The sequence below is a fragment of the Amphibalanus amphitrite genome, unplaced genomic scaffold (genome assembly GCF_019059575.1).
Source record: "Amphibalanus amphitrite isolate SeventyFive unplaced genomic scaffold, NRLGWU_Aamphi_draft 000440F_arrow, whole genome shotgun sequence".
NCBI classification, from domain to species: domain Eukaryota; kingdom Metazoa; phylum Arthropoda; class Thecostraca; order Balanomorpha; family Balanidae; genus Amphibalanus; species Amphibalanus amphitrite.
Genome location: NW_024881934.1, coordinates 403,705 through 429,340, shown reverse-complemented (window position 1 = coordinate 429,340; position 25,636 = coordinate 403,705). Strand labels below are relative to the sequence as shown.

General features: G+C 51.1%; 1 protein-coding gene across 3 annotated transcripts in view; it reads left to right on the top strand.

The window, feature by feature from the left end:
* Nucleotides 1–25,636, top strand: part of LOC122391494 (keratin, type I cytoskeletal 9-like) — a 78,447-nt gene that overhangs the window by 30,685 nt on the left and 22,126 nt on the right. For 2 of the 3 annotated variants that reach the window (XM_043385501.1, XM_043385502.1), the window contains exon 2: nt 4,214–4,279. In XM_043385501.1, the coding sequence (XP_043241436.1) occupies nt 4,214–4,279 (66 nt within the window). Of the gene's footprint in view, nt 1–4,213; nt 4,280–18,670; nt 18,784–25,636 lie in introns of those variants that run through there. The other variant, XR_006258357.1, reaches the window with a different exon arrangement.

Below are 25,636 nucleotides of genomic sequence, written 5' to 3'. Positions count from 1 at the left end.
CGAGCGGTGCCTTGTGTCGGCCTTCGTTGGCTCTGATGCTTTTCACTCAGTTTTCTAAGCGAACAACTGAGCCTAAAGCACGTGCCCTCTGCTCGGCGCCGGTCGCGGCCCCACCACGTGCACACCGCTGAACCCACCCCCTCGAAAATTTAATACGACAAATGAGTGCACGCGTCCGACTTGCAGTGAAAATTTCACCCCCGTAGCCCTTACCGTTCCCGAGCAATAGCGTGTTTTTGCCGATTCTAATGTTAACCCTATGGGCACGCGAGCACGCGCCACGGGCGCACCCTCGGCCGCATCATGTCCAAAATTTAATACGAGCTACGTGTAAAGGTGGCCCACATCGCTGTAAAATTTCACGGCCGTAGGTCAACAGACGCCGCCGCAATAAGCGCTACAAAGTGACTACGTCGCACACGGCGTGGGCGGCGGCGGATTATTTAGGATTTATAATATAGACTAGAGGTACAGGTTTACGCGATAACTGTATGTTTTGATATGTATGATTAACGGATGCATTAGTTTGGGTGTAGAAACTTGCATTTTTATTGGTATGATTTTTGTAGAACTGGGTAACTGCTTTTAATTGAACTGTAAAGTATGATGGTGATGCATGCGAGTTGTTCGAGCCCTTTGTAAGTTAGGATGTTACTGAACGCAACCCTACCCTACCCTACCCTACCCTACCCTACCCTACCCTACCCTACCCTACCCTACCCTACCCTACCCTACCCTACCCTATCCTACCCCTACACTACCCTACCCTACCATACCATACCCTACCCTACCCTACCCTACCCTACCCTACCCTACCCTACCCTACCCTACCCTACCCTACCATACCCTACCCTACCCCTACACTACACTACCCTACCCTACCCTACCCTACCTTACCACTACCCTACCCTACCCTACAATCCCCTACCCTACCCTACCCTACCATACCCTACCCTACCCTACCCTACCCTACCCTACCTAACTTTACCCTACCTAACTTTACCCTACCCTACCCTACACTACCCTACCCTACCCTACCCTACAATCCCCTACCCAACCCTACCCTACCCTACCCTACCCTACCCTACCCCTACCCTACCCTACCCTACCCTACCCTACTCTACCCTTACACTACCCTACCCTACCCTACCCTACCCTACCCTACCCTACCCTACCCTACCATACCCTACCCTACCCTACCCTACCCTACCCTACCTAACTTTACCCTACCTAACTCTACCCTACCCTACCCTACACTACCCTACCCTACCCTACCCTACCCTACCCTACAATCCCCTACCCAACCCTACCCTGCAATCCCCTACCCTACCCTACCCTACCCTACAATCCCCTACCCAACCCTACCCTACAATCCCCTACCCTACCCTACCCTACCCTACACTGCCACCGACAATCCAAGTTTCAGCTAAATCGGCCCAGAAACGGCTGAGATATTGCAAAAACAAATTTATTGTTTTACTGGCGAATCCCCTTGGCGAGCGGTGCCTTGTGTCGGCCTTCGTTGTCTGATTATTTTCACTCAGGTTTTTAAGCGAACAACTGAGCCCAAAGCACGTGCACTCTGCTCGGCGCTGGTCGCGGCCCCACCACGTGCACACCGCTGAACCCACCCCCTCGAAAGTTTAATACGACAAATGAGTGCACGCGTCCGACTTGCAGTGAAAATTTCACCCCCGTAGCCCTTACCGTTCCCGAGCAATAGCGTGTTTTTGCCGATTCTAATGTTAACCCTATGGGCACGCGAGCACGCGCCAAGGGCGCACCCCCGGCCGCATCATGTCCAAAAGTTAATACGACCTACGTGTAAAGGTGGCCCACATCGCTGTAAAATTTCACGGCCGTAGGTCTACAGACGCCGCCGCAATAAGCGCTACAAAGTGACTACGTCGCACACGGCGGCGGCGGATTATTTAGGATTTATAATATAGACTAGAGGTACAGGTTTGCGCGATAACTGTATGTTTTGATTAATTATATGTGACGGATGCATTAGTTTTGGGTGAGTAGCTTGTATTTTAGCTGTATTATTTGGGTAGATTTGGGTAGCTGTTTTTAATATAATAGCGATAGTTGCGGAGTGTCCAAGTCTTTTGTATGTTAGGCCCTTTTTTTAAATCAACCCTACCCCTACCCTACCCCTACCCTACCCTACCCTACCCTACCCCTACCCCTACCCCTCCCCTACTCCTACACTACACTACACTACACTACACTACACTACCCTACCCTACCCTACCCTACCCTACCCTACCCTACCCTACCCCTACCCTACTCCTACACTACACTACACTACACTACACTACACTACACTACACTACACTACCCTACCCTACCCAACCCTACCCTACCCTACCCTACCCTACCCTACCCTACCCTACCCTACCCTACCCTACCAGCGACAGTCCAAGTTTCAGCTAAATCGGCCCAGAAACGGCTGAGATATTGCAAAAACAAATTAATTGTATTTACTGGCGAATCCCCTTGGCGAGCGGTGCCTTGTGTCGGCCTTCGTTGGCTCTGATGCTTTTCACTCAGTTTTCTAAGCGAACAACTGAGCCTAAAGCACGTGCCCTCTGCTCGGCGCCGGTCGCGGCCCCACCACGTGCACACCGCTGAACCCACCCCCTCGAAAATTTAATACGACAAATGAGTGCACGCGTCCGACTTGCAGTGAAAATTTCACCCCCGTAGCCCTTACCGTTCCCGAGCAATAGCGTGTTTTTGCCGATTCTAATGTTAACCCTATGGGCACGCGAGCACGCGCCACGGGCGCACCCTCGGCCGCATCATGTCCAAAATTTAATACGAGCTACGTGTAAAGGTGGCCCACATCGCTGTAAAATTTCAAGGCCGTAGGTCAACAGACGCCGCCGCAATAAGCGCTACAAAGTGACTACGTCGCACACGGCGTGGGCGGCGGCGGATTATTTAGGATTTATAATATAGGCTAGAGGTACAGGTTTGCACGATAACTGTATGTTTTGATTAATTATATGTGACGGATGCATTAGTTTTGGGTGAGTAGCTTGTATTTTAGCTGTATTATTTGGGTAGATTTGGGTAGCTGTTTTTAATATAATAGCGATAGTTGCGGAGTGTCCAAGTCTTTTGTATGTTAGGCCCTTTTTTTAAATCAACCCTACCCCTACCCTACCCCTACCCTACCCTACCCTACCCCTACCCCTACCCCTCCCCTACTCCTACACTACACTACACTACACTACACTACACTACACTACACTACCCTACCCTACCCTACCCTACCCTACCCTACCCTACCCCTACCCTACTCCTACACTACACTACACTACACTACACTACACTACACTACACTACCCTACCCTACCCAACCCTACCCTACCCTACCCTACCCTACCCTACCCTACCCTACCCTACCCTACCCTACCAGCGACAGTCCAAGTTTCAGCTAAATCGGCCCAGAAACGGCTGAGATGTTGCAAAAACAAATTAATTGTATTTACTGGCGAATCCCCTTGGCGAGCGGTGCCTTGTGTCGGCCTTCGTTGGCTCTGATGCTTTTCACTCAGTTTTCTAAGCGAACAACTGAGCCTAAAGCACGTGCCCTCTGCTCGGCGCCGGTCGCGGCCCCACCACGTGCACACCGCTGAACCCACCCCCTCGAAAATTTAATACGACAAATGAGTGCACGCGTCCGACTTGCAGTGAAAATTTCACCCCCGTAGCCCTTACCGTTCCCGAGCAATAGCGTGTTTTTCCCAATTCTAATGTTAACCCTATGGGCACGCGAGCACGCGCCGCGGGCGCACCCCCGGCCGCATCATGTCCAAAATTTAATACGACCTACGTGTAAAGGTGGCCCACATTGCTGTAAAATTTCACGGCCATAGGTCAACAGACGCCGCCTCAATAAGCGCTACAAAGTGACTACGTCGCACACGGCGGCGGCGGCGGCGGATTATTTAGGATTTATAATATAGATAGATATTGTTATAATAAGTTGTATTACCGTATCTCTGTCAGTCCACAGAGTCACAGACAGTGACTGTATCTCTATCTTTGTCCACAGACGGCCGTGTGGCTGCTGCTGCTGACAGTATCAGTCCACAGACAGTGACTGTATCTCTCTCTGTGTCCACAGACGGCCGTGTGGCTGCTGCTGCTGACGGTATCAGTCCACAGACAGTGACTGCATCTCTCTCTGTGTCCACAGACGGCCGTGTGGCTGCTGCTGCTGACAGTGACGGTAGCCGCCGTCTCAGCCAGAGGCTACCGATCGGTGAGTGACGTCTCCAGGGGAAGAGGGGGATAACTGAACTCACTGGGGGAATAGGGGAATAACTGGACTCACTGGGGGAATAGGGGGAAAATAGACCCACTGGGGGAATAGGGGGATAACTGAACCCACTTGGGGAATAGGGGGATAACTGAACTCACTTGGGGAATAGGGGGATAACTGAACTCACTGGGGGAATAGGGGGATAACTGGACTCACTGGGGGAATAGGGGGATAACTGAACTCACTGGGGGAATAGGGGGATAACTGAACTCACTGGGGGAATAGGGGATAACTGAATTCACTGGGGGAATAGGGCATAACTGGACTCACTGGGGGAATAGGGGAATAACTGGACTCACTGGGGGAATAGGGGGAAAATAGACCCACTGGGGGAATAGGGGGATAACTGAACTCACTTGGGGAAAAGGGGGATAACTGGACTCACTGGGGGAATAGGGGGATAACTGGACTCACTGGGGGAATAGGGGGATAACTGAATTCACTGGGGGCATAGGGGTATAACTGGACTCACTGGGGGAATAGGGGGATAACTGGACTCACTGGGGGAATAGGGGGAAAATAGACCCACTGGGGGAATAGTGGGATAACTGAACTCACTTGGGGAATAGGGGGATAACTGAACTCACTGGGGGAATAGGGGGATAACTGAATTCACTGGGGGAATAGGGGGATAACTGAACTCACTGGGGGAATAGGGAGATAACTGAACTCACTGGGGGAATAGGGGGATAACTGGATTCACTGGGGGCAGAGGGGGATAACTGAATTCACTGGGGGAATAGGGGAATAACTGGACGCACTGGAGGAATAGGGGGATAACTGGACTCACTGGGGGAATAGGGAGATAACTGAACTCACTGGGGGAATAGGGGAATAACTGGACTCACTGGGGGAATAGGGGGAAAATAGACCCACTGGGGGAATAGGGAGATAACTGAACTCACTTGGGGAATAGGGGGATAACTGAACTCACTGGGGGAATAGGGGGATAACTGAACTCACTGGGGGAATATGGGGATAACCTGACTCACTGGGGAATAGGGGGATAGTTGAACTCACTGGGGGAATAGGGGATAACTGAACTCACTGGGGGAATAGGGGGATAACTGGACTCACTGGGGGAATAGGGGATAACTGAATTCACTGGGAGAATAGGGGGATAACTGGACTCACTGGGGGAATAGGGGGATACCTGGACTCACTGGGGGAATAGGGGGATAACTGAATTCACTGGGGGAGGGGTGGAATAATAAGCCTCACTGAGGAAAACTAGTAACCGATGCGGTTCATAATACAAATAACTTAAAAGGAACATCTTTGTTCTTGCGTCATTTTTTTCCAGAAATTTTGTCCTTATGTATGAATGGGTGGCTTTGGACCCGGTTGCCACACTATGCGGTGCTTGTTGTGAATTATATAACCCTCGCCGGACCTATTGGTTTTCTACATACGCGCCGGCCGAGGGGGGGCGGGTACGACCCCCCCCCCTCGCCGTTTCGCCACTGGTGGAGCTAGCGCGTCGCGGAAAAAACGAGCGTGTGCGCCGTTACGAGACGCAGAGATTGGTACCCGATTTTAAGGTCCTAGGTCAACCGGTGACCTCTGAGGTCAGGTCAAGTGCCCCAGGGTACAGTTCAGTTTTTGGTGAATAACTTCGCAAAAAACGGCCGCAGAGCCGCGATTTTGGCAGCATCGTGTTTGCCTCGCTCAGGCGCGTCGAATGATATACTTTTTGTCTGGGTCAGGTCAACTTGGGGTGTTGACCTCAGGTCAAGGTCAGGTCAGCACCCCCAGGTCACGAAGTTGGTCGAATGAGGTCATGTCGCATATCATTCGATTCGGCAGGTCTTCCTGAGTCCATTGGTGGCTTTCTCGACTCGCTAGCTCAATTTGATCAGGAGTTATTGACGAAAAACTAATATGACCTTGATGACGTCATAAATGACGTCACGCAAGGTCAACATTGCAAAAGTGACGCATCTAACCTTGCAAGGAGTGCATCAAATCACGATTCTGTGTGCTTGAGATAGTTGGAGATCGTTCCCGGCGCCAGAATAGCAGTTTTCATTTTTCCCCATTGACTTATAATGGTGAGGTCACGAAAATGACCTGACCTCATATGACCTTTAGGAAAAATCCGAGATATACAAGTTGTGAGACTCATAATGGATACTAGATCCTGCAAGTTTCATTTCCCTGTGACATCTTCTCTGGCAGTGAGGTCGTTGCGAAGTTGCGACATCTGAACACCGTGCAGAGGTTCACTTATGACGTCATAGGTCAGTGACCTGACCTGACCCAAAAATGCGGTTGATGTCAAAAGATGCGGCTTGGATCAAAGGTCAGGTATGCCAAGTTTCAGCTCTCTATCGCCAGCGTGTTCGGAGCTATCGTGAAAAAACCCTATGGGGGGGGCGGCACCCGCCCCCCCCCCCTCGGCCGGCGAGGGATAAAGTACCCACCACCCGACCCTGCCCGCGCCCGATGCACAGATGCTGATTTAACCCGCGCCCTGCTGGGGGTCCTGGATTTCCACGCCCTGCTGGGGGGGGGTGTTTGAACACCCCCCTTCTAACTCGGCTCCTGGGCCACGTAGCGATACGCGGAAGGCGGCGTTCGAAAGAGCGTCAAAAATAATGACGAAATCACTTCGGTCAATTTTTTGGTCAGGGCAAAGGTCAGGTCACCAGAGGTCATTGAAGGCAAAATTTCGCCGATTTCCAGGTCGAATGTCGAAAATTTCCAAGAAGCCAACGCATAACTCGGGAACCAATAGAGCTACAGCGCCGCGGAAAAGCGCATTCGATAGCCCTATTAACGCCCTTTCTGAGTAATTCTCTCAGATTTGACCTAACGTCAACGGTTTTGCCTGCAGGGGGCAAAAACTGCAAAAATAGCCGATTTTTTCGAAAACAGTTTTTCTGCAATAACTTTTGACCCAAGCCTTGTACGAGCTTACTTTTACCGCCATCGTGTTCCTCTCGTCAAGACGCATCGAATGAACTATAACTTGACCTTGAAGGGTCAACTTGAAAATTTGACCTCAGGTCAAGGTCATGACCTGACCGGAAAGGGTCATGTTGCATATCAGTCGATCCGTATCGTCGAGCTGAACACATCTAAGGCGTTTTCATCGCTCTAGAATGCCTCTATCAAAAGTTATTTGCGAAAAACTGTTAGATACCATTCGTGACCTGAGATGACCTCAGGGCATAAACAAGGGTCACGGACACCATTTTCAAGTTCAGTGTGTCTAAAACACTTGTAATTCGGTGTTTGGGAGTGTTTATAATGTCTTTCATCCAAAAGAGGCTCATTTCAATTTTCTCCCATTGACTTATAATGGGGAGGTCGCAAAATTGACCTGACCTTAGGTCATCGATATCAAAATTCTGAGATATACATTTTGTACATGCTATTGCCCGTAGCAATCGCTGAAAGTTTCAAAGCGATCGGTCACTCGGTGTAGCTATGACAGACATTGAAAATTTTTATGAGGTGAGGTCACTTCAAGTGACCTGGTGACCTGACCTTGAATGACCTTGGTCTGAAATTTTCACAACATGTGTAGAATTGATGTATGATAAGGTGTACCAAAAACGGCGGCGCTCCGCGCCGCCGTTTTTGAGATATTCGCGAAAAACCACAAGGGGGGGTGTTCAAACACCCCCCCCCCCAGCAGGGCGCGGGTTAACCGAAAATTATCGACAATATTTAAAAGTGCTATTCAACCACTAAATGTCAGGCGCGGATACAAGGGGGGGCCATGGGGGCCATGGCCCCCCCCCTTGGCCGATTTTTTTCAAAAATAAAATAAAAAGTTAAAAAGTTAAAAAGCTGAAAAGGGGGCCTCCTGAAAATAAAGTGGCCGAAATCCGATGAGTTTTTTTTTAACCTACCCACTTAGTTATTTCTTAGAAGACTAGCTGAGAAGACTTCTTTGTTAGAAGATTGGTAAAGCTTTTCATAACTTGGAGGTCTCTTATACTCACAGAGATGACCACTTTTACAGGGCCTCCTAACCTGCACAGAGGGCCTCCAAGCCTGCACAGATGTTGAGATGTTGCCTGAACAGCTAGATAAGCTCAATAGACGCAGTTTTTTTTGGGGGGGGGGCCAACAAGTGGGAAGATGGGGCCTCCAACAGGTGGGATTATGGGGGGCCCCCTGGTTTCTAATGGCCCCTCCCTTGGAGATTTTCTGGATCCGCCCCTGCTAAATGTAATCATCCGCAAACATGTCGCACCCTATCAACGACGTTTACAAGGTCGCAGCCTACCGATATCGCTTGCAAACGGTCGCAGCCTGCTGATAACGCTTACAAACAGTCGCAGAGCAGCTGATAACGTTTACAAACAGTCGCAGAGCCACTGCTCCACATTACACAACACTTTGCGGCCCCTCTGAACCCTTTGGTGATTGTGGGCATGACACTCACAGGCTCGCGGTCTCTAAGCTAATAAATTACAGACGTTCCCGGATCAGTTCCCTAATTGTTTCAATTTCTAATTAGCACCCTAGTGTCGTTTTGATTATAATAATTCTTTAGGTCACGCCTTGTCGATTGATTTTTTTGATTTTCATGAAATTAAGGTAAGAGTCTGAAGCGTCAATTCATATTTCATATTTTGCTTGATTTTTAAACGTCTTTTAACCCTCGCCCATGTAGGGGGATTTGTGCAATCCCCCCCCCCCCTGAGGTTTTTCTTAGCTACACGCCGAACCGTTTCAGATAGCCTGCTCAAATTTTCAGTGCCCTTTGGGGCATCCTTTGCGCAACTTTTGGTAATTTTTTTGTCAAGGTCATGTCAGGTCACGGAGTTATGACGTCATAAAGGGAACAACCTCCGGCCAGATTTACGCTAAATTGGAGATTGCTTCACATTGGTATAAATGCCGACTGACCTGACGCACTGATGGATTGTTTTAGAATCACAACTGGCTGATTTGACATTGGCACAATGTCCGTTGACATTTTGAAGGTCACTAAACGTCAAGGTAAGGTCAGTGACCTCGGTTGACCTGTAGTGACTTCTTGCACCTGTATGCCTTTTCGGGGTATTTTGATGCCCTGAATTCGAATTTGCTATCCATTTCAGGCATCGTCGGTTGTTTCTTGTAGTTCATTTTGGGTCAGGGTCAGGTCAGTGACGTCACACGCCTGACGTGACCCAATGCACAAATGACCTTGCAGACTTCCGATGCTCCCAACGCATCATTTTTAGAGTTATGACATCGAAATACACACCAAACGATAGAGAATTGCTCAAGGGTCACGATGGTGAAGGTTTCAAGTCGATATCTCTTACCGTTTTGCCGCAATCGGCGCGGAAATCTGAAAAAAGTTAGATTTTTCCGAAAATTTGACCTTTGACCGGTCATAAGTAGGTCAAATGTTGACCTAGGACCAAAAAAATATGCCACCAATCGCGAGATCTCGTTGAGAGCAATCCGTTGGTTTTTCCGCTAAGCTCTACGACGCTCCGTTTTCAAACGCCAGGGGGGTCGCACCAACCCCCCCCCCCTGCATGGGCGAAGGTGGCAAAACACCGTTTACGGGCGAGGGTTAAATTGATATAATTTGTACTGTTTCTATGTTTGAGCTCAACTACCAATTAGAAAAAAACGGACTGTCTCCCGTTGCCGAGTTATATTCTGGTACACGGCGGTTCGCTGTCAGGCGCTGTGTCTCCGCCCCCCCCCCCCCCACGGCGGGGGGTCGGTCGGCGCCAGGGCCCAATCTTAGTTCTTACCGCAATGCCGTGAATAGGATTTGGCAGCACTGGCCGGAATAACCGGCAATAATCTGCAATGTGTTATTTTTGTTTACGTCCAGCCAATAATGTTTCCGAATGTGTTTAATGGCGAGAATGATGATTATTGCTGCCAGGGGCGGCGCCACGAATTTTTGCCAGTGGGGGCAAGCTTGAGGTGACCCGACTGTTGTCTGATACGCCAATCTGCAAAATCCATGAGCACCTTGCCCCTAGATGTTGCCATTCCAAATTATTATGGTTCTCATGTGACCTCGAAATTTATAGATCCGGGAACAGGGGGGGCAGCGGGGGCGCTTGCCCCCCCCCCCAACTTGGGAGCCGAGGGGGCGGCGCCCCCTCAACATTGAGGCAGAGAGAAAAGATATTTCCTCCCTTTTCCGGACTTCTTTCCTTCTCGTTTCCTTTATACATCTTAACATCAACACACGGCATGTTCCTTGCCATCTGAATGGTTTCTGCTGATACAGTATCGATTTAACAACATCTGCTGTTGTCATCCCGCTTTGATTTGGGCATGACCTTGGCCATAAGTTTGGCAGGCCAGATTTTATACTGGACCATTTTGAGTCAACTTTGAGATTAAATACATACCTAACGTACAACGGTGGTAAAATCGTTGCTATAGTTATAACCTAGTTCCGGGTGTGAGGGAGGGGCGTGGGGCAATGAGTGCACTGACGTGGCGCCCTCGGAGGACCGGTATGGGATTAAAGCTCAGCGACACCAAGGGCTTGTGTGGTGCCTTCGGTTTTCGGTAGCACCCTCAGAATCACCGGCCTAGGGCCCTCAGAGCCGCCGGTAAGGGGCCTTTAGAGGCACCGGTGTGGGGCTGTCATGCAGGTGCCGGTGTGGGCGCTCAGAGGTGCAGTATATAGATTCTCTCAGAGGCGCCGATGAGGGTCCTTACAGGCGTTGATGTGGGCCCTCATAGACACTGGTGTGGAGCCGTTACAGACGGGTGTGGGGCCTTTAGAGCTGCTGACGCGAACTCTCTACAAGCCGGCAGGGGGTATCAGTGACCAGCAAGGGGTCCTTAGGCCGGCAGAAGAAGTCCTGTGGGGTCCTTAGAGACCAGCATGGTACTGTCAGACGCCGGTGGGGCCCTCAGAGTCACCGGTGTGGGGCCCTCAAAAGTCACCAGTGGGTGGCCTTTAGATGCGCAGGTGTTGGTTGGGTCCTCAGAGCCGCCGATATAGGGCTTTAAAGGTAGACTGCCACCTTTTTTCCACAAAACGGTTTTCACTAGAGCTGAGCCACCTATGTCCCAGACTGAAGTCGGTTTTCCGAAATTCGAACCCGTTTGCGAGAAATCGGAGACCAAAGTTCAGTTTGATGCCATTTTTTTAGTCCAAGAAAGCCGACATCTCTACTGTTTATCGATAACTTTGAAACATGAAGTTTCTTATCTTTTCGTAAATATATGTCAAAACTTTGATTGTTTCGAGATCAGAGAAGAATTTTGGAGTGTCAAAATAAAAGTTAAACTTATATATTCAGTAGTTCATTTTTTCCAAAAAAAGTGTGGGAAATGGGGTTAAACATGGGCCAGACCCATTCCAAATGAGCCATGATTTTTTAAATGTTTTACGAACTTAAATGCAAAATAGATTAAACATGGCCAATTTCTTATGAAATCATATATTAGTGAATCATAAAATACCTTACTTTTTCAAATAAAATGTAATAATCTTATGACCTTGAAGTCTAGTGATGTGTAAACATTGTCGCTAGACATTAACCGATTGATAATTGTATGATAATCGACAATTTTTTTCGCGATTCACGTGATGATACTTTGTCAGTTGAATTCTAAAATTTTGTTTTGTCCAGGGAATAAATCATAGGCCGATCTGAGAAAACTTTTTGAAGGTGGCAGTCTTCCTTTAATAGGCAATGGTCATGTAGGCACTCAGAGTTGGGGGTGTGAAACCCTCAGAGACACCGGTGTGGGCCCTCATAGGCGCCGACGAGGGCCACAGTTGCCGTTATGGGGCCCTTAGAAAAATAAGTGTGGGACCATCACAGGCGGGAAATGCCCCTAGAACTGGCCTCTCATAAGCCAGTAAGACCTCTCAGAGGCCAGTAACGGGCCTTTGGAGACCACCGAGGTGCCCTTAAAAGCCGCAAGAGGCCCTCAGAAGCCGGCGTGGGACCCTTATGGAGATCTTTGTGTGGTTATTTAGGGCCCATGAGGTGATCTAACGAGCTCCATGGGCCCTTCTGAGTAGTAATATGGCCATCGTTAACCTTCAGCGGTCAAATGGCGCCGCAGGGCATCTCGGACCCGAGGGTCCCTTTGAACCCAATGGGGGGGGGGGTACGTGTCCCCCTAGACCCCGAGCTATGCCACTGTTTCATATGCATCATGTCAGGTATTTTAGGCTCGCCCCCCCCCCCCCCCCCCAACTTCAAAATCGTTCCCGGGCCCCTGCCTCGAATGACCTTTGGTTGACTTTGACACATGAAAAGTCCTTTGTGATGATTTCGTAGCCGCTGATCACGATTCTGGCATCCATTTTGCTCTAAGCATTCATTTAAGAGCCTCAGGATGGGAAAACATGTCTTAATTACTAGATGCCGGCAGCGCTCTTGCGTTGCCTTGGGCCAGAATTGGATGAACGGAACTGAGGGCACACACCGGGCAAAACCACCGAAACCCAGACTGAGCTCGGACTGAACCTGAAACCAACCGAAACATCCCAAAAATGCTTAAAAGCACGTGAGATTGGTGTGGTTATCTACAGGGTGTCCCATAAGTTCGTTTTCACCTAAATTTTACGTTTATAGGCTCTCTTGCTTAAAGGCACGCTGAAATTGGTTCGTAACTGAGCTTACGTGGTTGCCATGGCTGGTAGCAATATGCTCCACACTAACTAATTTCTGTAGACAAAATAGCTTTTGCTAGAGAGCCCGCTTCCTACAGAGACGGCTAACGCCGCAACATAGAGGTCTCCGATACGGGTACGTCTTAGTATTTAGTCAGCACGTGACCATTCTCGACGATTAAGGGTGATTGAGGCCTACCAGTCTGTAGCCAATGTCCATCGCTAACTGGACGCACAGCCAGCAAGTGACGGCGATGATTTGTCGGGAGTCAATCACGGTGAATGAACATGAGTAGGAGAATGAGTGGGAATAGGAGATATGCGACAGACGGTCCGAGAACGAACGTTTTGCTGATGCACTTGATACGGGGACCGTCAAAAACAGGCGTACTACATATAACCGCTTATCATGAATGTTGCACTGCTCTTCTGTTCCCTTTTCAACATCAGCCAAATTTTGTGGGGGCAAAAACATAGTCTTGCCCCCACGGCCTCCTGCCAGTGGGGGCAGTCTGCCCCCACTGCCCCCACGGTGGCGCCGCCCTTGATTGCTGCCTGAATAACCAAATAATGAATGAATGAATGGATGAACGCAATGTTGAATACTGAATAGGTACTCATGAATCTTACCAAATGCTGTGAATGCGCATTCACGCCAGTTGGTAAGACTGGGCCCTGGTTCGTCTGCGTCCCCCGCCTCGTACCGGCCGTGTCCGCCCTGGGCACGGCTGTGACGTCATTTGGCCCGCCCCCTCTGATTGGCTGAATGTCATTTACATTATAACCGGTGTCGGAGGCTCCCCGAACACGCACGACGGCACGACTCTCCGCGAAAGCGCAGACGGTACATACAATGACGAAACGCTGTCCCATCGGCCGGCTGAAATTCAGATTATGCGTTAATTAATGCGCCGGGGTGTGACGGGTCGCGACCGCGCTGGCATCGGCAGCGGTGTGTCGATATCGGGGACGGCCCCCACTTACACTGGCAGCGGTGTGTCGATATCGGAGACGGCCCCCACTTACACTGACAGCGGTGTGTCGATATCGGGACGGCCCCCACTTACACTGGCAGCGGTCTGTCGATATATCGGGGACGGCCCCCACTTACACTGGCAGAGGTCTGTCGATATCGGGGACGGCCCCCACTTACACTGGCAGCGGTGTGTCGATATCGGGGACGGCCCCCACTTACACTGGCAGCGGTGTGTCGATATATCGGGGACGGCCCCCACTTACACTGGCAGCGGTCTGTCAATATCGGGGACGGCCCCCACTTACACTGGCAGCGGTGTGTCGATATATCGGGGACGGCCCCCACTTACACTGGCAGCGGTGTGTCGATATCGGGGACGGCCCCCACATATACTGGCAGCGGTGTGTCGATATCGGGGACGGCCCCCACTTACACTGGCAGCGGTGTGTCGATATATCGGGGACGGCCCCCACTTACACTGGCAGCGGTCTGTCAATATCGGGGACGGCCCCCACTTACACTGGCAGCGGTGTGTCGATATATCGGGGACGGCCCCCACTTACACTGGCAGCGGTCTGTCAATATCGGGGACGGCCCCCACTTACACTGGCAGCGGTGTGTCGATATCGGGGACAGCCCCCACTTACACTGACAGAGGTCTGTCGATATCGGGGACGGCCCCCACTTACACTGGCAGCGGAGTGCGGGCGGAGGCGCCAGTGCTGGTCATTCACCTCAAACCGCGGACTGCGGGGGTTTCACCGCGCAATGCCGCTAGTTTCGATGGAAATTAGTGGACATTTAAAGCGGTCGCTGGCCATAGATACAAAGCCTAACTTACAAGTTAACCGCGTCAATTTTGCGTCGTTTGATTTCTGACGAGTGCACAAATGTCGGTGTCTCATCTGTTTGCCGACGGCGACGACTACGATACACCCAATGCTCAGATAAGCACCCTCAAAGGTTTTCCGAGCAAATGTTGAATGCTCGTCTCCCTCTACCATTCCCCGCAGCACTGGAAAAAAATTGTTGTGGCACCTTAGCAACTAACGCCCTTGTAGCTAAGCAGCCGATGTTTTTCTATTGCCATACCGTTCACTGACGTAATTTACACATTTCCAGCACTTTTTGCCTATAAACTAATGTACATTGTTATTTTGGCATTTTGTTATTTTGGCATTTTGTATTTTCACATTGGCATTTTGGCATTTGCCTAGTCTATTTTTTTTTTTAAGAGGGACTAGGGAGGGGTAGTTACGAGTCATTACCTGTTAACCCGCGCCCCGTAGGGCTACCGGCGGACCCTACCATCCGTAGAGGGGGGGGGGGGCGTTTCGGCCCCCCCCTAAGATCTCGGAAAGTTACCGGCCGATTTTCAAAATTCAAACGGTGTTCGATAGCCCCACCCAGGAACTACCTTGTGACTAAATTTCATTGACCTAGGTCAAACCGATGACGTCACAGGTCAGGTCAAAGGTCAGATTTTCACCGTTCACAGGCAATTCAAGAAATGTGCTGTGAAAGCGAGTAAATTGGTAATTTATTGAAAACCATCGATGGTACATTGTTCGCCAAACACATACTTTGCTATCTGAGGTCACTGATACCAGGTCAGGTCACAGCGAGGTCAGGTCACCGGGGGTCACAATATGAATGTGTCGTGTGATACATGTTTTATGGTCCATTTTACATGACAAATGCGATTATGTGGGTTAGGCAGCCTTTGGGGCCAGCCTAGGTCACGTTTTTGAAGGTCAGGTCAAGGTCAGGTCAAATTAGGTCAAATTTCAAAGTTGATATTTTTGCATAAATGGGTATCGATTCAATGCAGCTCGTCACGGGGAGTCTAATGGTGATCTTCGTTTTGCTCTACGAGTTCTAGAATTGCCAAAAATTGAGTTTGAAAATTTGACGTCATCATTTTTGAACAGTTTTTTCGCTATAACTTGGCCAAAAAACGAGGTATCGATCTGAAATTTGGTATGTAGATAGAAGATGGTAGGCACTATCACATATTTTCCGGTTTTTTTCGAAACTCAAAATTTTTTTTTGGATTTTTTGGCGAATATATCCAAAAAAACGTTTTTTTGATTTTCGGGGGTCAAAATTCAAAAATTTCAAAAATTCGAGATAGTAGTTTTGTATCCCTGTCAATTCTACACCTTTTATGTCTTGATCATTTTTCTGTATCTTCAAAGCTGTAGTCCTGACAGGTCTTCTCGCGAAGGTCTTTTTTCGGTCGAAAATGACAGAACATGACGTCACTCTGACGTCATTTGTGGCCAACCTATCATAGCCTCTGGAAAATTTTTTAGTCACATTGTGTAAAATTGATGCCCGGAGGGGTCCTGAAAGTTTGGTGGCGATATCTCCAGCTGTTTAGGAAATATCGACCGGAAAGGACAGGGGGGCCGTTTCGCCCCCCCCCCCCCCTACGGGGCGCGGGTTAACATCAATATACGATGGACTGAATTTTGCGAAAACTTTTTTGAATTAGTTGTTTTCGAAGTTTGGCCATTGCTACCAAATTTTATAAACCTACGGCATTTGGCACAGTTGTGCCAGAATGTGTTCGGAAATGTATCTAACCTTCGCCCCAGTGGGGGGGGGCATATGTTACCATCCTGTCGCGTTTTTTGCGTGTGAATAAAAAACCGCGGCGCGTAGCGCCCCACCGCTTGGGGTAGCTTTTCGTACATCAATTTTGGACAGTGTGTGAAATTTTTGACCCCAGGTCATGTCAGGTCAGGTCACCAGGTCAAGTTAACTGACCAAGCCTAAAAAAGTTTGCAATCATGTCCAGCCTGCAGTATTTGTCAGAAAGATTTCAAACTTGGTGGATTGCATGCTGTTATGGGCCCCTACAATTTGTATATCTCGGATTTTTTATATCCGTGACCTAAGGTCAGGTCAGTGGCGAAACCTTTCCATTACAAGTCAATGGAGAAAAATGAAAATGCCTCTAGATCCGTGTGTACGCATCGGAACAGTCCAAATATTTCAGAATCACAATGATTTAGTCCACTCGTGATGACCAAGGTGTCATTTTTGCTGATAGCCTCTAGACAGGTCATCCGAGGTCACTTAAGGCTACAAACAGTTTTTTGCCAATAACTCGCGATTGGAAAGAGATAGAACGCTGGGGATGGTCTCATTGTGTTTGCCTTGTTGAGACGCATCGACTGATATGCAACATGACCTTTTCCGGTAAGGTCATGACCTTGACCTGAGGTCAAATTTTCAACTTGACCTTTCAAGGTCAAATTATAGTTCATTCGACGCGTCTCGGCGAGAGGAACACGATTCTGGCAATAGAAATGTCGTGGCTTTTTGTAGTCGAAAGTTATTGTCGAAAAACACTTTTCGTAAAAAGAGCTATTTTTGGACTTTTTGCCCTCTGGAGGCCAAACCGTTGACCTGAGGTCAATATTGATAATGACCTTTTCAAAAGAAGAGTTTAAAAGCCATCGATTGCTCTTCCCTGCGTTATTCTAGCTACCATAGTTCCTGAGATAGCGGCATGTTTTCTGAAAAATATAATGACAATGGGCAAATTTTGACCTTTGATGACCTCTGGTGACCCCAATATTGCTCTAAGGTGAAAAATGACCGAAATACTTTCAAACGTACGCATTGAGAGCTATCGACTGCTTTTTACTGCGTCTTTCTAGCCCTCTTAGTTTTTGAGTTAGAGGTGGGTGGTAACATATGCCCCCCCTCACTAGGGCGAAGTTGGCTGAGACCGCCACTGGGGCGCGGGCTAACAATTATGCAGCGACAATATCCCTGCTCTACTCCTGCCCCCTTCCTCTCCCTGCTCTACTCCTGCCCCCTTCCTCTCGCTGCTCTACTCCTGCCCCCTTCCTCTCGCTGCTCTACTCCTGCCCCCTTCCTCTCGCTGCTCTACTCCTGCCCCCTTCCTCTCGCTGCTCTACTCCTGCCCCCTTCCTCTCCCTGCTCTACTCCTGCCCCCTTCCTCTCGCTGCTCTACTCCTGCTCCCTTCCTCTCGCTGCTCTACTCCTGCCCCCTTCCTCTCGCTGCTCTACTCCTGCCCCCTTCCTCTCGCTGCTCTACTCCTGCCCCCTTCCTCTCGCTGCTCTACTCCTGCCCCCTTCCTCTCGCTGCTCTACTCCTGCCCCCTTCCTCTCGCTGCTCTACTCCTGCCCCCTTCCTTTCGCTGCTCTACTCCTGCCCCCTTCCTCTCGCTGCTCTACTCCTGCCCCCTTCCTCTCGCTGCTCTACTCCTGCCCCCTTCCTCTCGCTGCTCTACTCCTGCCCCCTTCCTCTCGCTGCTCTACTCCTGCCCCCTTCCTCTCGCTGCTCTACTCCTGCCCCCTTCCTCTCGCTGCTCTACTCCTGCCCCCTTCCTCTCGCTGCTCTACTCCTGCCCCCTTCCTTTCGCTGCTCTACTCCTGCCCCCTTCCTCTCGCTGCTCTACTCCTGCCCCCTTCCTCTCGCTGCTGTACTCCTGCCCCCTTCCTCTCGCTGCTCTACTCCTGCCCCCTTCCTCTCGCTGCTCTACTCCTGCCCCCTTCCTCTCCCTGCTCTACTCCCGCCCCCTTCCTCTCGCTGCTCTACTCCTGCCCCCTTCCTCTCGCTGCTCTACTCCTGCCCCCTTCCTCTCGCTGCTCTACTCCTGCTGCCCCCTTCCTCTCGCTGTCCTCGCTGTAGTATTCTGGAGCGTTCTGTTATTGTCGGTTGCTGGGTCAGCCGTTCCGTTATTGGTGACCGTTGGCCGCAGTCTGGCCTGACCTTGCCCTGGGGGCGAAATGAGCGCTGTCCCGCTGCCCCTGGTGGTGGAATAAAGCAGTCGGGCCCCAGCCAAGTCAGCATGTGCACTGTGCGAATTGTTTCGGAGAGAGGATCGCCGTTCGAGAGCACCCCATATTCTCTCCTCCGTGTAGGTACGTAACTAACCTCCGTGTAACGTACCTCCGTGTACGTAACTATGTTCCAGTCCGGAGCCGGGGGTCGAGGGAGGACAATGGGTCAGCCGTGTGACCGTCACGGTACAAACAGCAGCCTCACACTCCGCCGTCACGGACGGCGTGACGGTGACGTCACACTGCAGCCTCACACTCCGCCGTCACGGACGGCGTGACAGTGATGTCACACTGCAGCCTCACACTCCGCCGTCACGGACGGCGTGACAGTGATGTCACACTGCAGCCTCACACTCCGCCGTCACGGACGGCGTGACGGTGACGTCACACTGCAGCCTCACACTCCGCCGTCACGGCCGACTGACGGCGTGACGGTGACGTCACACTGCAGACCCACCAGTGACGTCACGGCAGTGCTCGGGCTCCCGACCCTCTTTCACGGTCGCTGCCAACGCACCTGTCAAATTGAGTTTAAATGGAGACATAAAAAACTTGTATCTTCAGCATTACCGCAAAGTATGACGTCAGCTCGCGAAATGCGCTGGCAGCGTCGGTGAAACAGGACCTAGGTTCTATCCATCTCCCTGTCTGTCCCATATCTCAGTTGGTAGAGCCTTGGACTCCCGGTGGTGAGAGCCCGGGTTCGAGTCGCTCCTATACGCGCGCTATTTGAGACTCCTGATGGGGATGGTCTGCGGTTGGTGGGAGCAGCCGCAGCCTGTTGTAGTCAGTTGAGTGGGACAGGCCGTGTCCGGCTTTAAAGGGCACGTTAAACTCTAGCATCTAAATTCTCCCGTTACTCGGAATTGCACGATCGGACGGTAGGGGTCGGGGTCTGCGCAACAAGCCCTGCTCAGCGTGGGCTCCGGCTCTGTCAATCCGTTCGTTCAAACATCCTATTTCTATCTAATTTTAAATTTTAAAAACATGTGTATGTAGTCCGTCGCCGTCTGACTCTACCCCGCAGTGTGCAATGCCGCTCCGTCTCCGCACCGCTGATCTGAGGGTCTGAGGTCAGGGAGAGGTGGGTCTTATCCCGACGCTAGCTCCGGCGACCACTGCATTAGTGACCGGCGTCGGCAGCCCGTGTGCTGCCGTTGGTCACCGGAGCCGTCCGTCCGTACCCGGCCGGGCAGCTGCCGTACCGGGGCGCCTACCGTTCATTGCGTGCGGTGTGTTTCCATATTCCCACCGACTGCGTCTATTTAGCTCCCCCCCCCCCCACGCGAGGAGCGACTCCCATTGAGAAACACGGCTCGCACGACAGTGCCGAGTGCAGCCGCGGCGTCTGTACGGAGCTGCTCCCACAGCGCCGCGCCGCGGGCTGCGGATCCCACCCACCTCTGACCGACGGGCCCTAAAAATAACGGCCAACAGCGCGCGGCGCCCGCCGATACGGGCCATTCGCCGCCGATCTAACGAGGCAATGTCGACCTTGCCGGCGCGCCGGGTCGGTTGCAGTCGCCCCGGGGTGAGCTGAGGTCACCGGGGGTGAGCTGAGGTCGCCGGGGGCGCGTCTCGCGCCGCGCCGGGTCACAGCTCTGAGCGCGGCCCGGGCCGCGGCCCGGCAGAGTTGCAGTGGCGTTACTCAATAGGGTTACGGCGGCTCCGGCCCGGGTTACGGCGGCTCCGGCCCGGGTTACCGGGTCTCCGGCCGGCGGGTTACGGCGGCTCCGACCCGGGTTACGGCGGCTCCGGCCCGGGTCACGGCGGCTCCGGCCGGCGGGTTACCGGGTCTCCGGCCGGCGGGTTACCGGGTCTCCGGCCGGCGGGTTACGGCGACTCCGGCCGGCGGGTTACGGCGACTCCGGCCGGCGGGTTACCGGGTCTCCGGCCGGCGGGTTACGGCGGCTCCGGCCCGCGGGTTACCGCGGCTTGCAGCGCAACTGGATGTCGCGATGTCGGTAACCGATCATTGCAGGGCTGCATTGTTGAGACCGGCGCCGACAGTAGGTGCTCAGGGAGAACTGTGACTGTGCCGTCTTGAAACCCCTGAGGGATGGTAGCAAAGCATTTACAACACTCAGGTGTGCGTAGTCTAAAGATGTTTCCAAAAAGGAGTTTTCTTACTAGCACCCAACTAGCACCGTGCTTTCGATGATTATACCTTTTATAATGGGATAGACAATGGAAATTGTTCTGAGTTATATTCTTTTGGATTGGCTACACATGTGTTTCGACAAAATGTCTTTTCAAGCCTTACATCCCAAATGACAACAATTCAAAACACTGGCCTAATTGTTGTCATTTGGGATGGTAGGCTTGAAAAAGGCATTTTGTCGAAACACATGTGAAGCCAAATCAAAATATAACTCAAAATAGTTCCCATTGTCTATCGCATTATAATACTACTTGTCTCAGACCTTATCAATCATGATTATACCTACTGCCTAAAATTGTTCATTCTAGATTTACGAGTATGCTGTCCCTAATTATATCTACCTACCAGAAACGGGCCATCGAAATTCTCTATGATTGTTTGACTGTTTTTTCATCTAAGAAGCGCTCTCTGTCGTGATAGTACCATGCTGATTAGTAGGTATGGGCCAGTGGCCGGATGTTGGACTTTGGAGACCCTCCGGCCCCGTTGGTTGGTTCGTTTGCTGGCGTCGGGGACCGGGGGTCCGAAATTAGGGCGAATCCAGCGAGCCTTGTCGGTGTGACAATGCTGAGCGGACCAGCTGAGGGGATGATCCGGCTGATCCTGCGCGGATGATCCGGCTGATCCGGACCTCAGAGCGGCCCGGCGGAACACGCGCTGACGGCGGAACTGACACCCGGAACACAGCGGGCACGGGGGGAGACGGTCTCAAAGGGACCACACGGGACACGGGGGGAGGCGGTCTCAAAGGGAACACAGCGGACACGGTTTCATAATCCATAGTTTTATGGCACTTATTGACAAGAAACACTTGGATACCTGGTTTCAAATGATGTTCATGGTGGGATCCACTCAGATCATAGATCCATGTTCTTGGTTTACCGTCAGATCCTGTGAGATCATAGATCCAGGATAAATTTTTCACGCCGGATTCGGTGGGATCGATAGATCTGAGCCTGCATTTTGCCTCGAGATCCGCTGAGATCATAAATCCATCACTCGGATCCATGCAAATGTCTGATCTGTACTGCTTCTTCCTCACCCCGACAAGCCCAGCCCCTGGCCCGGCTTCTCCTCCCTCGTAGCGGTCTCTCGCCGTGCTGCTGCCGTTCCTGTGACGTCGTGGGACCGATGACGTCACACACGCGGTCAGCTGACGCTGTGTGGGGGTCGGCGGCGGCTGCTGACGCGCCACTCGGCGGTGTTGATCTCCACCGTTTTCCACAGCCTGTCGCTTCGTTTCCACCCTTCCGCACTGTCCGCCGCCTCTGAGCGCGCGCCTTGGACTGCCCGACCTGTTTTGCGGCCTGTGTACTGTGCGTGTCTTATCTCGCCTCGGCCGAAGCCCGGTCCCCTCCCCCTGGACCCGGGTCGTCAACCGCGCCACGACTCGGGTCTCCTCCCACCCCTCTGCCCCTCCCTCCCTCCTCGTGCTGGCCATCCTCCGCTCCCTCTATTCGAGCCCCAAATCAAGCTAATAGGTGGGCCCTATTACTGATTAGGGTGTCTCATACCGTACGCTCCCCAGATCTGTTGTCCAGTATTGGCTGTTAATGGCCGTCTGCACCCAAATCGCGTTATCGTTCATATCCTGATCGATAACAAGACGCCAAAATCGCCTATGTGCCGCCGTCGCCGCGGGGAGAAAGTCACGGCTCACGCGCCGGATTACGAAAAGCCGCCGTCCGGCGCCGCGGTCAGCGCGGGTGTTACCGGCCTGTTACCGACTGGTTAGCGCGGGGTTTTGCTGGCTGGTTGGCGCGGGTTGTACCGGCTGATTAGCGCGCGTATTTCCGTCTGGTTAGCCGCTAGCGCGCGCGTGCATCATCGGCTCTTTAGCGCGTAAATTACCAGCCGGATGGCGTGCACCGATGAAAATGTCTTGGTCACTGTTAAAGGGACCCTCCCACCTTAACATTAGATTTGAGTTGAGATAGCCAAAATGGGGTCCCTGGCTCACAATTACCGGTTTCGGCACTCACAACACCGAGAAATGCCTTAAATCAGAAATATTGAATTTCAAAATTGCAGCATTTTGATTCAGAGGGGCTAATGCATAGGAATACCCCTCTGAATGTGTGACGTCAGCGCAGATATCTAACGATTTTTAAATGTTTGACTAAGACGTTTTGTAGCACGCGGTGGTATATGCTGCTTTGCGCGCAACAAGTGCCGCACTTTCAGCTGCCAAACTATTGCTTCCAAATAAAGTCGCTAGGAACAGCAGAGATCCCAAAAAGTAAACAAAAGTAAAAGTCTAATATCTTGAAAACCGGTGAATATTTTTCGGTGAAATTTGGTAGATATTCGTTTTCGCTCTTTCTGAACCGAGCGACATCACTTTCATGCCAATTCATAAACTTTTTTGAAGGTGGGAGGGTCCCTTTAAAGGCATTCGTAACGAGAAGAACGCTGCAAAACCAATTGTTTTCCGACCTCCTTCCCGCCGTAGGTATGCAGCATTAACCCATTAATGCCGGAATTTTTATTTTTTGATTCTTAAGTTGCCCTTAACAAATGTTAGCCACACGGGTCCCAGTAAGAAAACTGTGCAAGCTTAAAAAAAATATTCCATCGGTTCTCAAGTTATAAGCATGGGTCATAAATGACCCAACCGGCATTAGTATAGTCACAAATAAGGAGTTATCACGAAAACCGATTTAGCTAGATACTGATTATTTAGGGACATATTTGTGTTATGAGGTTATCGGTGGAGCCAACAAATAACTAAATGTACTTACTTTTATTGACGTTTCGGTTTCAAACAACCTTCGTCAGAATAGAATTACAAGTTACGTCTCATATTTCAAAAATGCACATATTTCAAACACACTGAGAACCTCACACGATTGTTCTCTGCCGGTGGCAGAGAACAATCGTTCTCAGTGTGTTTGAAATATGTGCATTTTTGAAATATGAGACGTAACTTGTAATTCTATTCTGACGAAGGTTGTTTGAAACCGAAACGTCAATAAAAGTAAGTACATTTAGTTATTTGTTGGCTCCACCGATTAGCTAGATACCTTCTTGTGTATACTGTATAGCGGTTTCAGCCAAACAATATTAAGAGGCACTGCATTGCAATGCTTTGCAACGTCAAATTGGCGAGGCCGTTGGTGCCGGTGGCAGGCCTGTGGTGCCCCTGCTGGGCCTCTGGCGCTCTTGACACTGTCAGGGGCACCATAGGCCTGAGAGGCCTGTGGTGTCCCTGGGCCCTGACAAGCCTGAGGTGCCCCTGACAGGCTTGTGGAGCCCCTGACAGGCCTGCGGTGCCATTGCTAGGGCTGTGGTGCCCCTGGAGGCCTGTGGTGCCCCTGCTAGGCCGCTGGTGCCCCTGGGTCCTGGCAGGACTGTGGTGCCCCTGACAAGCCTGAAGTGCTCCCGACAGGCCCGTGGAGCCCTTACAGGCCCAAGGTGCACGTGCGAGGCTGGTGGTGCCCCTGTGAGGTCTCTGGTGCCCCTGGCAGGTCTCTGGTGCCCCTGGCAGGTCTGTGGTGCCCCCTGGCAGACCTGTGGTGCTCTTGCTAGGCCGATGGTGCTCCTGCAGGCCTGTGGTGCCCCTAACAAGCCTTTGGTACCCCTGACAGGCCCGTGGTACCGCTCGGCCGGCCGAGTCGCCGGCCCGCCCCTCGTCACGGCCCCGCACGACCAGTCCGCTCATGATATCCCAACATCGCAACACTAGGTCTGTGGTGCCCCTGTCAGGCCTGTGGTGCCCCTGATAGGTCGGTGGTGCCCCCGGGCCCCAAGGGAGGTCATAAGTGACCCATATGACCCCCCTCCCTTGGATCCGCCACTGGGATCTGATCACAACCCCCAGAAATAAGTAATCGTATAATCATCAGTTGCTTCCCTTGTATTCAACATACGAGAAAATTGACAACACTATTGCCGGCTGGGTCATTTATGACCCAATGATATTTATCGAGGAAAAAAAGTTATCCGATGGCGACAAGAAGGGCAAAAATATACATCATACCTTTTTCAGACAAATTTAAATGCCAGGTGGACGATCATTCAACAGATAGTAAGGTGCAAACATAATATAATATTGCTTTTTGGGGCGGCGCGCCATTGCTAGTGACCGGCGACTGTGCAGTCCCGTCGTCTTTGGCTCCAGAAACTTCAGTGGACGAGCTCACACAAGTTTTATGCGGCTCCGACGCTCGCCACTGAACTCACAAATCCAACAAAACATACGCACAAGTTCCTCAAAGTGCCACTTGCCTCCATTGAGAAAAATCATTAAGGTTTTGCTTTTGGGTCATATATGACCCAAGCGGCATTAATGGGTTAACGTTTTCAAATTGCACACCGAAAGCTTTGTGGGTCCAACAATACATACAGTTGACTGTTTACATAATTGCTATATTGACTCGATCTCGGAGCACCAAAAGCTTGAACTTACGCTCGACGCCGCATTGCCCGCTGCACGGCGCATCCAGCGCCCCTGAGCTGGTTCATCGGCACACCGCTGCACCGTGTTTTAACTCTGGCCAAAAACTGGCCAGGACGCGAAATATCGACTATTTTTAAACGTTTTCGTTTGGCCACTATCGTGTTCAAAAATGATCAGAGCATCTTTAACGACGAAAACTTGTATTCTCTTTACTTTTGAAAACGTTGAAAATGTACAACAAAGTCAGACAATTCTCGAAAGCTAAACTTCGGCTAACAAACGCAGAAACAGTCGCCTTGCTTCACGTCAACATCTTCGAGCTTTGGATTGACAAAACTATATAATTTGAGTACCAAACGACAGCGCGAGCTTTT